Source organism: Entelurus aequoreus, linkage group LG04 (genome assembly GCF_033978785.1).
Source record: "Entelurus aequoreus isolate RoL-2023_Sb linkage group LG04, RoL_Eaeq_v1.1, whole genome shotgun sequence".
Classification (NCBI taxonomy): domain Eukaryota; kingdom Metazoa; phylum Chordata; class Actinopteri; order Syngnathiformes; family Syngnathidae; genus Entelurus; species Entelurus aequoreus.
Genome location: NC_084734.1, coordinates 22,658,850 through 22,675,584, shown reverse-complemented (window position 1 = coordinate 22,675,584; position 16,735 = coordinate 22,658,850). Strand labels below are relative to the sequence as shown.

The 16,735-nt window shown below is 41.7% G+C and overlaps 1 protein-coding gene across 1 annotated transcript; it reads left to right on the top strand.

Moving 5' to 3' along the window:
- The first annotated feature begins 9,873 nt into the window (after nt 1–9,873).
- LOC133647765 (general transcription factor II-I repeat domain-containing protein 2-like) lies at nt 9,874–12,259 on the top strand. Its single transcript, XM_062043459.1, has one exon. It carries the CDS (start codon nt 9,874–9,876, stop codon nt 11,692–11,694), a length of 1,821 nt encoding a protein of 606 aa, XP_061899443.1. The 3' UTR covers nt 11,695–12,259.
- The last annotated feature ends 4,476 nt before the right edge of the window (nt 12,260–16,735 follow it).

Below are 16,735 nucleotides of genomic sequence, written 5' to 3'. Positions count from 1 at the left end.
AACCATTTCCCGTATTTTCCGGACTATAAGGCGCACTTAAGGTCCTTTGACTCGAGTAAACAACACCAACATTTTATATGTTCTATTGAAAATATAGAACATAACAAACAGCGCTCAAAAATCTATCAACATTTTTTAGTACGACTTTGAAGCCACGTAAATAAGACCGCCCACAAAACGGCACATCCTGAAGCGACTGTCAGAAAGCGGCTTGAAGATGATCTGTAAAACATCATCTATGCAACATTTTGAACAAAGAACCACCATTACATGTTATGAAGACCACAAATAAGTGTTTTCAATTTAGAAAATAATAATAATAATATGAGTCCTTCAATTCACCTTATATATGAAAAATATCAAAAATAGACCATTCATCGGCAGTGCGCCTTATAGTCCGGTGCGCCCTATGGTCCGGAAAATACGGTACACAAAGGCCCTCATCTACAAAATCTTTAAAAATTGTTTTATTTGTGTGTGACTTTAAAACTGCAAACAATAAATTACTTCACCTTGGAGCTCAAAATTGTTGTTGAAAAATAATGACCCTCAAGACAGTATCCACACGTTGTGATGTTTTTGTTGCAAAACAAAACCTTTTTGTGTGTCTCACCCATCAGTAAGCATTTGGAGCTCTTTGCTGTGTACCCTGACTCGGGCCAAAACATCTAAAAAAGGTGGAAATGTGTGCACATGCACTAACAAGATTGAAATATAACCACTCGGTTCTCCCTGCTCCTTCATACTGTTATGAAGCCATCAGACACATTTGTAAGGTTGGTTATGTCATGTTCCTTTTACAAAGCAATATCCTCCAGCGAGGAGACGCAGAGGGATTTGAATTTTTGGCCCCTTTGTCATTTGTATTTGTCAAGGTTCTTGCCGTTCCAAATTGCAATTCTACATCACGTAAGGTCAGCTATCTTACTTCCCCCCCACCTTGTTTCTTGTTCTTCAGACGGAAAATGACTCTGTGGTCTTTTTCAATAGCGCAGATATTTCCTGATGGTTTTGAGCCCAGATGATCCATAGAATTAACACTGCTTATGTGGTTTGCACAACATGGTACCAGTAAAGTATATTTATAACCAATACCAGCCACCCTTTTCTCTCTATAAAATCCTTTAAAAATAATCATCCAAACACGTCCATTGTAGTAATGGGCACATTAATAATACTCGAGCACATTGTGTAATTCGTAAATAAAAACAGAATACAATGATTTGCAAATCCTTTTCAACTTATATGCAATTGAATAGACTGCAAAGACAAGATACTTAATGTTCGAACGTGGAACTTAATTTTTTTTTATTGGCAAATAATCATTAATTTAGAATTTAATGGCAGTTTGGGAACTGAGGAGACCAATTTCTGAAGCTTTGCAGGTGGAATTCTTTCCCATTTTTGCATGATGTACAGCTTAAGTTGTTCAACAGTCCGGGTTCTCCGTTGACGTGTTTTAGGATTCATATTGCGCCACATATTTTCAATGGGAGACAGGTCTGGACTACAGACAGGCCAGTCTTTAACACTTTTACTATGAAGCCACGCTGTTGTAACACGTGGCTTGGCATTGTCTTGCTGAAATAAGCAGGGGCGTCCATGATAATATTGCTTGGATGGCAACATATGTTGCTCCAAAACCTGTATGTACCTTTCAGCATTAATGGTGCCTTCACAGATGTGTAAGTTACCCATGCCTTGGGCAATAATGCACCCCCACACCATCACAGATGCTGGCTTTTGAACTTTGCGCCTATAACAATCCGGATGGTTGTTTTCCTCTTTTTTCCGGAGGACACAACGTCCACAGTTTCCAAAAACAATTTGAAATGTGGACTCATCAGACCACAGAACACTTTTCCACTTTGCATCAGTTCATCTTAGATTAGCTCGGGCCCAGCAAAGCCGGCGTTTCTGGGTGTTGCTGATAATTGGCTTTCGCTTTGCATAGTAGAGTTTTAACTTGCACTTGCAGATGTAGCGACAAACTGTAGTTTCTGACAGTGGTTTTCTAAAGTGTTCCTGAGCCCTTGAGGTGATATCCTTTACACACCAATGTCGGTTTTTGATACAATACGCCTGAGAAATCAAAGGTCACGGGCATTCAATGTTGATTTTCAGCCTTACTGCTTACGTGCAGTGATTTCTCCAGATTCTCTGAACCTTTTGATGACAATCGCTTTATTATTAGTTTTGCAGGACACAACCAGACCCGTTCATCACTCTACTGCGCAGTGCACACGCTCCCTTTCTCTCTTTACTCGGCCACTCACTCACTGATGTCACTCAGCCAACACGTTGCCATTCTCGCAAATTCACATACGCTGCTTTCATAATGTCGTTAACCTGCTCCCCTGCTGTGCACATGTAGATACGTAACATGTACTGTAGATACGTAACATGTAGATACGTAGCATGTTGATACGTAACATGTTGATACATAACATGTAGCTACATGGATACGCACGCAACTGCTTGGCTTAATGCCAAATATTAGCGGAGCTAAAACCGTCCAATTAGCGTCTAGTAATGCAAGTGAAATTAATGAATTATCTTACAAATTCCTTCAATTTGTGTTTTATATTTAACAAATGTGTGTTTTACCAGCTGCATGGCTTATCTGTGTACTTTTATCCATAGTTTGGTTTTAGTACGTACTAAACATTTTATTTTTCATACAGCACAGACAAAAAGTGACAACCATAAATCATAAATAATTTAATATATTGTCAATAAAGCTCTTTATTATGTTCTAATCTAATCCTTGATTGTGGCAGACTATATGTAATATGGAAAATTGTAAATTGTTCTTTGAGTGCAACAAGAATAGCCCAATGTGTTTAATGCATTTTAATTTCTATTTTAACCTTCTAAAATTGTTCGTTAAGTGCAATAGGAAAGATATGTTTATTGTATTGCAAGATTTTATGTTAAAATGAAGCCAATATTGACATTTTTCGTGGTTCCCTTTATTTTGAAAAGTATAGAATATTATCGATAAACATTTTGGTACCGGTACCCAGTGTTGGGTTAGTTACTGAAAACCAGTAACTAGTTACAATTACTAGTTACTTAATTAAAAAAGTAACTCAGTTACTAACTCAGTTACTTACATCAAAAAGTAATGCGTTACTGTGAAAATAAACTATTTAGTTACTTATTTTTTTCTTTTTTTTTTTTTAAAGCTCCCATTAATGCCCTTTTAGCCTTCATTACAATACTGTTATTGCACTGGAGAATAATACAATCTGTTGATCAACTTGACATGCATTTTTATTTTCATTTTAACATAATTAATGAAAAACAGTGCAACATAAAAAAGCATTTCTCCTTTCTTTAAAGTTGAACCAATGGCCATTAATAATAAACAACTGAAAGTGCAACATAAGAAGGCACATCATCTTCCTTGAAACATAGATAGTGAAGTAAAGCCTGACATCTGGAGTGATGCTGCTGTCTTCCACACTTGGAGTCATGGAATGTACAATCCTTGTTTTCAGTGGTGGGATCATTGACACAGATGGTGAAGTTTCAGTGCTCAGTAGAGATGTAACACTTTTGAGGGGTTTAAGCACCTGGAGGACCTCCTCTGCCACTCTCACATCATCATCAGACAGGTTGATGATGTCTTTGACATTTTTCTTCAGGGTCTTGTGGGTCAATGCAGAGTATATAGCTGCCTGCTGCTGCAACATATCATAAGTGGAGTTCCACCTCGTTGGGACATCATGTATGAGCTTTATGAGTAGGCAGCTTTAGCATTTCTTGCTTTGTCTTAAGCACATGAGCAGCTGTTGTGCTAGGAAACCTCCTTCCTGATCCATCCTATTGACTGAGATGTGATGCCAAATTCACTACATGTGCAAAGCACCTATCTGTGGTCCCAGTCCTGCCTCATTCACTGCATTTATGTGATTGATAGATTGATTGATTGAGACTTTTATTAGTAGGTTGCACAGTGAAGTACATATTCCGTACAATTGACCACTAAATGGTAACACCCGAATAACTTTTTCAACTTGTTTAAGTCGGGGTCCACTTAAATTGATTCATGATACAGATATATATGCTATCATACATACTATCATCATAATACAGTCATCACACAAGATAATCACATTGAATTATTTACATTATTTACAATCAGGGGTGTGGAGGGGGTGGGGGGTAGGATATGGACAGCAAGTAGTGGACATATAGAGAGAGAGAAAGAGAGCGAGAGAGAGAGAGAGAGAGAGAGAGAGAGAGAGAGAGAGAGAGAGAGAGAGAGAGAGAGAGAGAGAGAGAGAGAGAGAGAGAGAGAGAGATCAGAAGGCATAAGAAAAAGTATCTGCATTTGATTGTTTACATTTGATTATTAGCAATCCGGGGAGGGTGTTAGTTTAGGGTTGTAGCTGCCTGGAGGTGAACTTTTAGTGCGGTTTTGAAGGAGGATAGAGATGCCCTTTCTTTTATACCTGTTGGGAGCGCATTCCACATTGATGTGGCATAGAAAGAGAATGAGTTAAGACCTTTGTTAGTTCGGAATCTGGGTTTAACGTGGTTAGTGGAGCTCCCCCTGGTGTTGTGGTTATGGCGGTCATTTACGTTAAGGAAGTAGTTTGACATGTACTTCGGTATCAGGGAGGTGTAGTGGATTTTATAGACTAGGCTCACTGCAAGTTGATTAACTCTGTCCTCCACCTTGAGCCAGCCCACTTTAGAGACGTGGGTAGGAGTGAGGTGGGATCTGGTGTGGAGGTCTAGAAGTAACCTGACTAGCTTGTTCTGAGATGTTTGGAGTTTAGATTTGAGGGTTTTGGAGGTGCTAGGGTACCAGGAGGTGCATGCGTAATCGAAAAAGGGTTGAACGAGAGTTCCCGCCAGAATCCTCAAGGTGCTTTTGTTGACCAGAGAGGAGATTCTGTAGAGAAATCTCGTTCGTTGGTTAACCTTTCTGATTACCTTGGTTGCCATTTTATCACAGGAAAGGTTAGCCTCTAGAATGGAACCTAGGTAGGTGACCTCATCTTTCCTGGTGATAACAATGTCACCCACTTTTATGGTGAAGTCATTGACTTTCTTAAGGTTGATGTGGGACCCAAACAGGATGGATTCTGTTTTACCCAAGTGTATGGATAGCTTGTTGTCAACGAGCCAGGTGCAAGTTCTACAGAGCTCAGCACTGAGGATGTTCTCCACCTGTGACTTGTCCTTGCCGGATACCAGCAGGGCAGAGTCATCCGCAAACAAAAACAATTCACAGTCGCATGCCGATGACATGTCATTTATGTATATTAGGAACAGTAAAGGTCCCAATATACTGCCTTGGGGGACTCCACAGCTCACCGAGAGGGGGGGGGGGCAAGGTAACTATCGACCTATTCATAAACTATTTTCTCCATTACTTTCGAAATGGAGCTGAGAATAGAAACAGGTCGGTAGTTGCCAGGTTCCAATTTGCTTCCTTTTTTAAAGAGGGGAGTTACTCTTGCTATCTTAAAATCTTTTGGTACTTGGCCTTGTGTAATTGATAGGTTTATTATGTGCGTGATGATCGGGGCAATGATGGAGGCAGAGTCCCTGAGGAATCTGGAGGGAATATTATCAAGGCCGGTGGCCTTGTTAGGGTGGAGCGCGCTCAATTTTTTAAACACCTCATCAGCTGTGACCATTTCTAATTTGAAATCATCGTTGGATACTCCTAGCTTTCTGTAGAAGGCTTTAATGTGTTCTACACCAAAGCGACCAGAGTGGTGGGACAGCTTGTTGACAAGAGTTGCGGCTATGCTGGTGAAAAAGATGTTAAGTCTGCTAGCTACCTCCATTTTGTCTGTAATGAGGGAGTCACCCTCCTTGATGCTGATGTTGGTGAGTCTTGTTTTAAGTTTCTGGCTGCAACCAGGAAGCTGGTTGTTGAGAGTTTTCCAGAGCTCACGTGGCTTATTTGTGTTTTCCTCTATTTTGTCGTTAATGTAATTTTTTTTAAAGGATTTAGTCAGGTTGGTTGACTTATTTCTTAATTTATTGCATTGCTTTTTGAGAGTTGAAAGGAGTAATTTGAGGTTGATATTATTGGGTTGTTTATCTACTTCTGTTTTACAATTTTGGTATTCAGAGTATTTTCTGTCTCTGTCTTTAATGGCAGCTAATAGGTCCAGTTTCATCCATGGTTCCGAGCGGGCTTTGATCCTGACTGTTTTCACGGGAGCCATGTCATTTAGTATCTTTAGGAACGCCGTTTTGAAGCGATCCCAAGCAACATCGACCAGGTTGCTCACGAGCACAGGGGACCAGTCCCACTCATCTAATTTTAAATTGAAATTGTCATTGGAGTATTTTTTGAGGGATCTGGATTGGGCTGTTATGTGGCCATTGGTTTTGGGTTTAGCTATTTTGCGGGTGCAGAAGGTTAGATAGTGGTCGCTAAGACCACAGATCATGACCCCACTATTTTTTATTTTAGGCCGGTCTGAAGTGAGAATGAGATCTATGGTTGATTGGGTGGAATCACACACCCTTGTAGGTAGCGCTATTAGCTGGGAAAGACCGTGCAGATTACAAAACTTGCTGAAGGATCTGAAGACAGGCGCATCTTTGCGTTGAATATCTGTGTTCAGATCCCCAGTTATAATTTTCTCCACATTGTCTGTCCCTGCCAAGCATTCTTCCAAAGCCAGCTGGGAAAGACCGTGCAGATTACAAAACTTGCTGAATGATCTGAAGACAGGCGCATCTTTGCGTTGAATATCTGTGTTCAGATCCCCAGTTATAATTTTCTCCACGTTGTCTGTCCCTGCCAAGCATTCTTCCAAAGCCCCATAGAAATCACTCTGATTAGGGGGTCTATAAACAGTCCCTATTAGTACCGGCTTAGCGTTTTTAAATTTGATTTCCGCCCACACAGATTCCAGGTCATTGTGGTTAAGATCAGTGCGAGTTATGTATTTTATATCTTGGTGAATATGCATACAAACGCCCCCACCGTGTTTATTCCTATCTTTTCTGATAACCCAAAAGTTTTCTATTTCTATCTCTGAGTCAGAAATACTTTGATCAAATTTGGTTTCAGAGAAACACAAAATTTTTACCTTCGTGTTGAGGAACATTTCTCTGATTTGGCTCCAGAGAGGCTGTTCACATTAAGGTGGATGATGTGTAGTCCACTGGAACCAAAAAGAGCATCAGAGTCCGCTGTGTTGTGGTACTGACCAGAAAACTTCTTGGTTGTTATTGCTGTTGAAGTTGAAGAAGAGAAGGGAGAAAGAGGAGAGAGAGAGAGAGGCATCTTCCTCCAGGTGAAGGGGGAGGGAGGGGGAGGGGCGGAGTTGGAGAGGGAGAGAGGGGGAGGCCAGGTAGGGTTGCTGGGGGTGGATTTCCTTTTGCGGGCTTTTTTGAGGACAAAGAAAATAACGAAAATGTTTTTGTAAAGGCGCCTCTAAATCCAGTGTATGCCGCGTCCTCGACCGTCGTGGACCGGGGAGAGGCCGCGTGGACCCCCGCCATCTCGTGCAGTTCCCCGCCATCATCGATTACTGGTTCGCCGTCCACCGCCGCCGCTGCGTCGTCCACCGCCGCTGAGTCGATGCCTTCTCCGATGACTGGGTCGTCCTCCACCGCCGCCGCCGAGCCTCCGACCGTGTCGATGAACGGGGCGGAGTCCTCCGCTGAGCCGCTGATCGCTGGAGCACAGGTGAGCTTGAGCTGAGATGAGCCGGTAGCTGAGTTAGCTTCGATGGCGACGCTAGCAGTAGCATTGCTAGTCTTCGCCAATCGGGACAACATTAACCGTGTTGTTGCAGGTCCAGGGTTGAGTTCAGTGTCTCCTGATAGTAGAAGTAATAGTAGTATTATTGACTTTCTGTCTATCCTTCCAGTCAGGGGCATGTTCCCTTTGCCTCGATGGCCAGTCAAGCACGATGCTAACACGTTAGCTCCAAAGCCAAGGTGCTTCGCTAATGTATTGTCGTGGAGATAAAAGTCACTGTGTATGTCCATTTCGCGTTCTTGACTCTCATTTTCAAGAGGGTAAAGTATCCGAGGAGGTTTAAAATATAAATCCGTGATCCACAGTAGAAAAAGGAGGAAGTGTGGGATAATCCGAGCAGTTGTTTGAATTCCCGATCGGGAGCGAAAGAGAGTGCGACCGCTCATCTCGGCGTCCGTTGTAATTTTTTATTTTTGGCATTATCACTTGTGACTGGGATATCTTTATCTTCCATTCCTCCACTGCTTGTGTCAGTACCTGCGCAAGGTGACTCTCGTAGAGGGGGCGTGTCTGCTCATCTGCCAGTCTGCTGTGATGAAGTGAGCTCTTATCGTCACATAGTTTCCCTGGACGTCCACCAGTCTGTCGTGAGCGCAACAGATGATGCTCTGGATAGTTCATCCACAACTTTTTTCTTCTCCTGCTCATAAAGATCTGGCACAATCTTATCGCTGAAGTGGGTGCGCGACGGGATGTCGTAACATGGCTCAAGCACGTTCAGCATGTGTTTAAAACCCTCGTCTTGCACAACGGAGTCTGCTCCTATAAACACACCGATTAAATGGCGCGGGGCGTTCAAGCTCCTCCGTTACTCCGCTCGCCATGACCACGCTGTGTGTGGACTGAACGTGGATGCGAACAACCTTTTTGTTTTGTTTTATATATCAAACCGCGGATAACGTGTGTCCCTCCCCCCACACCCACACCCAGACACACACACACGGCTCTTTTCTTCTCTCCGGCTTGTGACAGAGGAAGATTCAGAAGAACGACACAGCAGTGCATCCGTTTCTAGCCGATAATACATAAAAAATAAGGTAAAATAACGCAGTAACGCATCATGTAGTAACGGTAACTGAGTTACTGAATATAAAAAAATAACACGTTAGATTACTAGTTACCGCCGAAACTAACGGCGTTACAGTAACGCGTTACTTTGTAACGCATTCACGGGACAACTCTAATCTCTTTGTTAACCACCACTAACACAATCCAGTGAACAAATTCAACAGTGCTGGCGCAACTGCCCGCAAGCTGCAAGTCTGAAGTAACAAACACAGCTGAAGTAATGCTGCTCTGTCTGGGCGCTGATGTCACATGCCACTTAGCAACAGGCACCGCCTTATGAAACATTGCAAATGCATGACATTTTTTTTAAGTAGTGCATTAATTACGTCCACGAGTAATTAAATATGTATTAAAGAGTAATTCTGTCAATAATTAAATTATTATTTTGGCAAAGTAACTAGTAACTATAATTACGTTTTAAAAAGTAATTTTCCAAACATTGGTTGGGACCCTCAAGATGCAGATATAGGAGATGGCGTGCAGGTGTTTAAAAAACAAAAATAGTGCAAAGGGCAGCAGGGAACGCTACGCAGCATGGAAGCAAAAGACATATAGTAAAGCATGACAATGATCCAGGAGTGACTTTTGAGGTGAATTGTACCTATACAATTTTCTTATATGAATGTGAAGTAGCATGTATTTTCATTCCTTCAGAGGATTATTCTACTAAGGTCAAAAGTACACATGTCCATCAAACGTTTGCCCCCAGGACATTGACAAACTTAAAGGACAGCAGCAGTTGGATTTTAGGAGATATAATAAAGACATTAGCAACATCTGGTAGGAAGCCCCACAGATAGGAGTATAGCACATATGTCAGAGTCAAGGCCCGCGGGCCATATCCGGCCCGCGAGAAGGTTTTTTACGGCCCTTGGGATGATCTTGATTTATTATTAGAACCGGCCCGCAGACCGCAGATCTTTTACACGCACCAATACTACATTTCCCACAATGCAACGGTGACGCACCGAGCAGTAGGCTGCTTCATTTCAATATTTATTGGCACAGCAGTCGTCAGCATCACAGTAAAATTAACTTTCAGATACCCATCAAAAATGGCAAAATGGAAGGTGGACACTGAGAACCGGGGGTTTCAAACAAGGTGGGAGTCGGAGTATATGTTTTTGGAGGTAGCTGGAAAACCTGTGTGTCTTCTGTGTGGAGAAAGTGTGGCGGTACTGAAAGAGTATAATCTGAGACGACATTATGAAACGAAACACGCGGACAAAAACAAGAATATGAACATGGAACAAAGGCTACAAAAGGCAGAGGAATTAAAACGAGGCCTCAAATCTCGACAGGCTCTGTTCAAAAAAGCCAAATCACAAGGCCAGGCTGCTGTCAAGGCCAGTTTTATTTTGGCAGAAGAGATCGCTAAATCAGCCCGGCCATTTACGGAGGGAGATTTCATCAAAAACTGCATGATTAAAGTTTGTGACGAAGTTTGCCCAGAAAAAAGGCAACTCTTTTTAAATGTGAGTCTGAGCAGAAACACCATTGCCGAGAGAGTAGACCAGTTGTCCATCAATCTAAAAGAGCAGCTTGTGAAAAAGGGAAAAGATTTCATTGCATATTCCTTGGCTGTGGATGAGAGCACCGACATTTCTGACATTGCCCAGTTGTCAATTTTCATCCGCGGAGTGGACTCCAGCCTAAGCGTGACAGAGGAGTTTTTGGCTTTACGTCCTATGCATGGCACAACTACGGGGCATGATTTGTATGAAGAGGTGTCAAGATGTGTAAATGAGATGGAGCTGCCTTGGGAAAAACTCGTGGGTTTGACAACCGACGGAGCACCTGCGATGTGTGGACACAGGAGCGGACTGGTAGCGAAGATACGGGAAAAGATGCAAGAGGAAAACGCGACAGGTGAGCTGACAGCTTATCATTGTATCATACACCAGGAAGCGTTGTGCGGTAAAGCCTTGAAAATGGAGCATGTAATGAGCATCATCACGCGCACAGTTAACTTTATCAGAGCCAAAGGTTTGAATCACCGCCAGTTCAAGGCATTTCTGACGGAGTTAGAAACGGAGCATGGTGATTTGCCTTATCACACAGAGGTGCGATGGCTAAGCCAGGGAAAGGTGCTTCAAAGATGTTTCGAGCTTCGTGAGGAGATTTGTCTGTTCTTGGACAGCAAAGGGAAAAACACAACACAACTCCGAGACGAAATGTTTCTGTGTGAAATGGCTTTTCTGTGTGACATTACGAGTCATCTGAATGCAATGAACTTGCAGCTGCAGGGTCGGGATCATGTCATCTCTGATATGTACAGTACAGTGAAGGCATTTAAAACCAAACTGACTCTGTGGGAGACGCAGATGCGGAAAGAAAATTTGACCCACTTTTCCAGCTGCCAGACCATGAAAGAGAAGCTCTCTACCAGTGCATTCCCGAGCGCACAGTTGGCTAATAAAATAAGTATGCTTGCCGCTGACTTTCGACGCCGATTTGCTGACTTTGAAGCACAAAAAAGTAGGTTGGAACTGCTCGGTAACCCGTTTGCTGTTGACGTGGAAAGCTCACCACCAAACCTTCAAATGGAGTTGATTGACCTCCAATGCAATGATGCACTGAGGGCAAAATATGCGGCAGTGGGTGCTGCGGAGTTCGCCCGTTTCCTCCCCGACACAATGCCCCAGCTGCGCATCCAGGCTGCTCAAACGTTGTCTATGTTTGGCAGCACATACCTGTGTGAACAACTGTTTTCTTTGATGAACCTGAACAAAACATCACACAGAAGTCGACTTACTGCTGAACACCTCCATTCAATCTTGAGGATTTCCTCAGCTCAGAGCCTTACCCCGAACATTGATGAACTTGTGGAAAAGATGGGACACCACCAAGTATCACCCTCAACCTCAAACAAGTGAACATTACTGTGCAATCACATATTTAGAGTTTTTACTCAATTCAAGTTTAAAAGTTAAAGTTTAATATTTGTTTTCACTGCATGTTACTTCTCCTTAAACAAAGTGTTGTTTTTGATTTATAGATTTTTGCACTTTATTTTATTGTATTTCAATTTAATTATATTTTAAAAATATTTCAGTTGAGTGGATGATAGAAAATTGCTATTATTGTTTTTTTCTTTGAAGTAAATTTAGCCCACTTTTGCTAAAATAGAAAATATAGGCTACTGATGGTGCCTTGAATACCGGTTTCTTTCATTTAATGTTCATGTTATGGGGATTTTTATATAAAGGAAATTTGTCTTTTGTGTCTGTTGAAAATTAAAGATTACTGACAGAGCCATAAGAAAATATTGCTTTATTTATCTGATCATATTGGAATATATTTGTTAGGTTTTCAGTAGGTTCAATTAGGTTCACTAGACTATATGCGTCATTTAAAATTTTTTCAATGAACATTCGAACAGTCCGGCCCTCGGCTTGTAGCTAAATTTTTTATTTGGCCCTCCGTCCATTTGACTTTGACACCCCTGGAGTATAGGATAGGGGTCGGAGGTCACCCGACTCAAACTGATCAGAGGAATAATGTCAAGGAATGTTTGATTGGCAAGACTGACCAACACCAAGGCTATAACCACAAAGAGTAAGGGTCTTTGTGTAAAAGGTATTTAAGCACAGTTGTCCGAGAGGACATCAGAAGAGATCCAGCCCACTCCTTCTACTGGAGCTACAGCTCCAGTCTGAGGCTCGCTGAAACCAATAAAGCTTTTTGTTCGACGATTCCTCGTTGGCGTCTCCTTGGCTCAACACTATAAAGTAAGGCTGACAAAAAAAGCACTCTGATCAGTGATCGGAGGCAGGTGAGTCTCCTGATCACTAACAACAACATACCACGTCTGACCTGACACGACCTTTAAATACCACACAATCATTAATGATAAATAAATGATAAATGGGTTATACTTGTATAGCGCTTTTCTACCTTCAAGGTACTCAAAGCGCTTTGACACTATTTCCACATTCACCCATTCACACACACATTGACACACTGATGGCGGGAGCTGCCATGCAAGGCGCTAACCAGCAGCCATCAGGAGCAAGGGTGAAGTGTCTTGCCCAAGGACACAACGGACGTGACTAGGATGGTAGAAGGTGGGGATTGAACCCCAGTAACCAGCAACCCTCCGATTGCTGGCCCGGCCACTCTACCAACTTCGCCACGCCGAAGGATAGAAAGCTCAAGCTAACATTTACAACATGTAGCTGAAGGTAGGCTGACCATACGTCCTGTTTTCCCCGGACATGTCCTCTTTTGCAGTGATGTCCGGGCGGGGTTTCTTAAATGCCTCAAATGTCCGGCATTTTGAGTTAGGGTTGCGTGTATTTTCAATGTACGTCCAGGGTTAAGTTAAGAAGGGGTTAAACATAACAAACTGTGAAGGTGTTCACGCAGAAACATTCGTGAGGGAGGGACAGAGACACAGAGCGAGAGAGCTAGTGAGTGGAGACAGACATGAAAACAAGAAATGCCGAAAAGTAAATGCAATTTCACGGATGATTCGCGGAAAAAGTATTTGTGTTTTCGTCCTGGCCGTGACACATGGGAAGCAGAATGCACTGTGTGCAAAGCAGGAACGTATGTATCTGTGGCAAATAAAGATCTACAAGCCCATATCGACACTACAAAGCACAAAACAGCTGTGCAGGGCGAAAGCTTGTCTGCTGTTTTTTGTTTGAATGTAATTAACTTCTTTTGAGGCATTATTTATATTTAGATTATATACAAGGGGTTATTTTGAATATTTCTACCTCTGCACTTTTTTTTCCAAAACTGTGAATGTTACAGAATATAAGTGTGACTTATTTTGTTATACTGTCAAGCAGTGTTGGCGTTAACACACTTGTTGTGTCTTTTTAACGCATTGGAATCAGAAAGGATGCAGATTTTTTTTATTTTACCATTTGCGGCCCACAGCTAATGTTTTAAAGGCCCACGGCACATTCTAAAAATACTATTAAAATAAAAAAAAACGTAACACAAGTGAAATAAAAAAGCTTACAGGTGAAATGTCATTTAGAAACAGTTGCAATGTTGACTAATAAAACAAAAATGTTTTTTTTTTCTTTCAAACTGTCATTGCTCAAAACATAATAATAATAATCAAAATCAATGTTATTATGAATTATTGACCTATCAAAGGTTCCGATTACTTCACATCAAATATTCCACTAAGAAAAATATTTTTGGTGGAAGATTTTGCATATTTTGTGTGTTTGCCATTAAAAACATAGTTTTGTTTGACAAAAAAGGACGGAAAACAAACAAACAAAAAACACATCATAAAAAAACTAAAACATTTTGAAATGAGGAATAGATGTGAAGTTGATGTAGACTCCAGAGATTTAAGCGTTAAATATAAAATGTATGTATGCCCTGGCACACCATTATCATCATTTTATTACCCAAGCAAAACACTTTTTACACTTTTATACTGAAATAAATACACCTACAACTTATTCAATAAAAACATAGAAAAAACTAGCAGCAGTGGTGAAGTTTAGATCCATGAAGGAAAGAAGAAAGTGAATGAATGTTTAGAACTGAATACATTTACATATGTATATACATTTGTTTTCTTTTGTATTATTATTTTTTAATGAATTAAGTAACGTTTATGACAACCTTTTTCCAAAACACAACATAGAATGTGAGATATAACCGGATAATGCATACATTTGTCATTTATTTTCAAAACGCTTACAAAAAAGTGGTACCCCAAAAATCTACTGTGGCACGCTACTGTCAACATAGGAGAAAAAATGCTTTATTTAAATAAATATATTACTTATGAAGCAAGTTTGAGTATCATTGGCAAATTTTCACCTAGTCCCGGCCTTGGCACGCATATATGTGTCCTCTTTTTGGGGTTTCAGAATATGGTCAGCCTAGCTGAAGGCCTATTTGCTAATGTCTACCATGAAAATGACCAGGCAATGTATTTGAAGCTCGACTTATATTATTCAACAATCTATAAGTAATAGTATTTAAACTATATAATTTAAAGCAGTTCCAACTTCAAAATGTGTGTTCATGTTTTCCTGCTGCCAAACACTTCATTAAAGCAACGCCTATAACATATCACTATTTGCTGGCAAATGCCTTCAAAGGGTTTAGTGCTTTTATTTTAGTGTTCTTTACATTTAGAACAAAGTGGTGAAGTTCACCTAACGGGAAAAAAAATGCCTGTAGAGTTAAAAAAAAAACAGACTTTGGAATTAGAATAACGTAGAAGTCAATCAGGGCCATCTATCAAACACATTAATAGATTCTATTGTATGAATACACTTTTTTTTAGCCTAAAAAAACCAATAAATTCACAGGCAATCACTGTTGTTAACACACTTGATGCTGGCTTTCATGTTCCTCTCTTGTGTAAGATCAGGTGCTATAAAAACATGTGTTTGCATTGCCTTAATCCTAATTAATTCCACCGTCGTAGTACAAAGCAATAAATGCTTTATTGCTCAACGCTGAGGCGCAAGGAGGAAAGTAAAAAGACAGCCAAGAATGCATCGCTCCTCTCATCCTTGAACTGAAACGTATTCAGCTCTTGCATTTATTCCAGAATAAACTTTAAGCATTTTCTACATGTTTTTGTTGTCGTCACGTTTGTAGTCTATATGCTCCCTGCTCCGTTATTTGGACTACCATTATATTATTTTTGTGGATAAGCTAAAACTGACAATGGAGTAAATGTACAGGTATTGTTGTGCTTGATGATTGGGTGGGTCTATCGAGCTACATTTACTTAACGTATTTTAAGGCTATAAGGCGGACTTAAAATCCTTTAATTTTCTCAAAGATCGACAGTGCGCCTTATAACCCATGCACGGCATTATTCTGGTTGTGCTTACCGACCTCAAAACAATTTTATTTGATACATGGTGTAATGATACGTGTGACCAGTAGATGGCGGTCATACATACCAGACACGTGCAAACTGCAAGATGACGCCAGTAAACAACACCAAAACTTTAAATGTCCCATTGAGAATATAGAACATTACACAAGGCGCTCGAAAATCTGTCAAAATGTTTTTAGTACAACTTCAGTAAGCTATGAAGCCACACCGCTTGATGTATTGTCGGTGCATTAAACATACGAGTATTATTATGGTGCGTGTATAAGGGCCGTAAAATGGCACCTATTAGCAGACATATTACCTGGTGTTTGTTTCGCACTATTATGCAAAACTAACTTATCTTACCTTCTGGTACCCGCTGATGTGTATTTGGGATCTGCATAAGTGCTGAAAATGTGCGCGCGTCCGCCATTGTAGTCTGTGGCGACGCCGTAGTCATGAGCTTCTTCTTTTTCTCTATCTTCTTATGTGGCATTTATCTTCCGCTGTTGCCATTTCTAATGTAGAGTAGCTGTGAGGAGGCGTGGCCGGCAGACCTGCAGCAAGGTGGGGCACGCCGGGGCCGACTCCGAAATGGCGGCGAGGAGGCGTGGCCGGCGGACCTGCAGAGAGGCGGGGCGCGCCGGGACCGGCTCCGAGATGGACGGCAGGTGCGTGGATCGCCCACCTGGGCGCAATTCTGTAATCACTTGTCAGGGTGTAAAAGGGCAGCAGCAGAGAAGGACGGGGCAGAAGGAGTTGGAGAGCCAGTACATCCAGAGCGAAAGCGACCGGGAGCGAGACGAAGGCGACGACGCGGGAGGCTGAAAAGCAACCGAATAGCGAGCAGTGGAGGAGGAGCTGAAAAGCGACCCGACAAGATGAAGGTTTATTTGAAAAAACGAAATAAGTCACAAACTGCTCGCCGTCATGTCTGTCCTGGGTGGTCCATGGAACCCATAGGGAGGAGGTCCTCTCGGAGTCGGCACCGGCGTGCCCCGCCTCGCTGCAGGTCTGCCGTCCACGCCTCCTCACAGTAGCGTAAAGTTCTTACGCTAAAAACTGTAGGGAGTTTACATAATTCATCCACGGAACTTTAG

What these genes read in the sequence shown, in the direction of transcription:
- LOC133647765 (XM_062043459.1), top strand. Translation starts at nt 9,874, where the DNA reads ATGGCAAAATGGAAGGTGGACACTGAGAACCGGGGGTTTCAAACAAGG.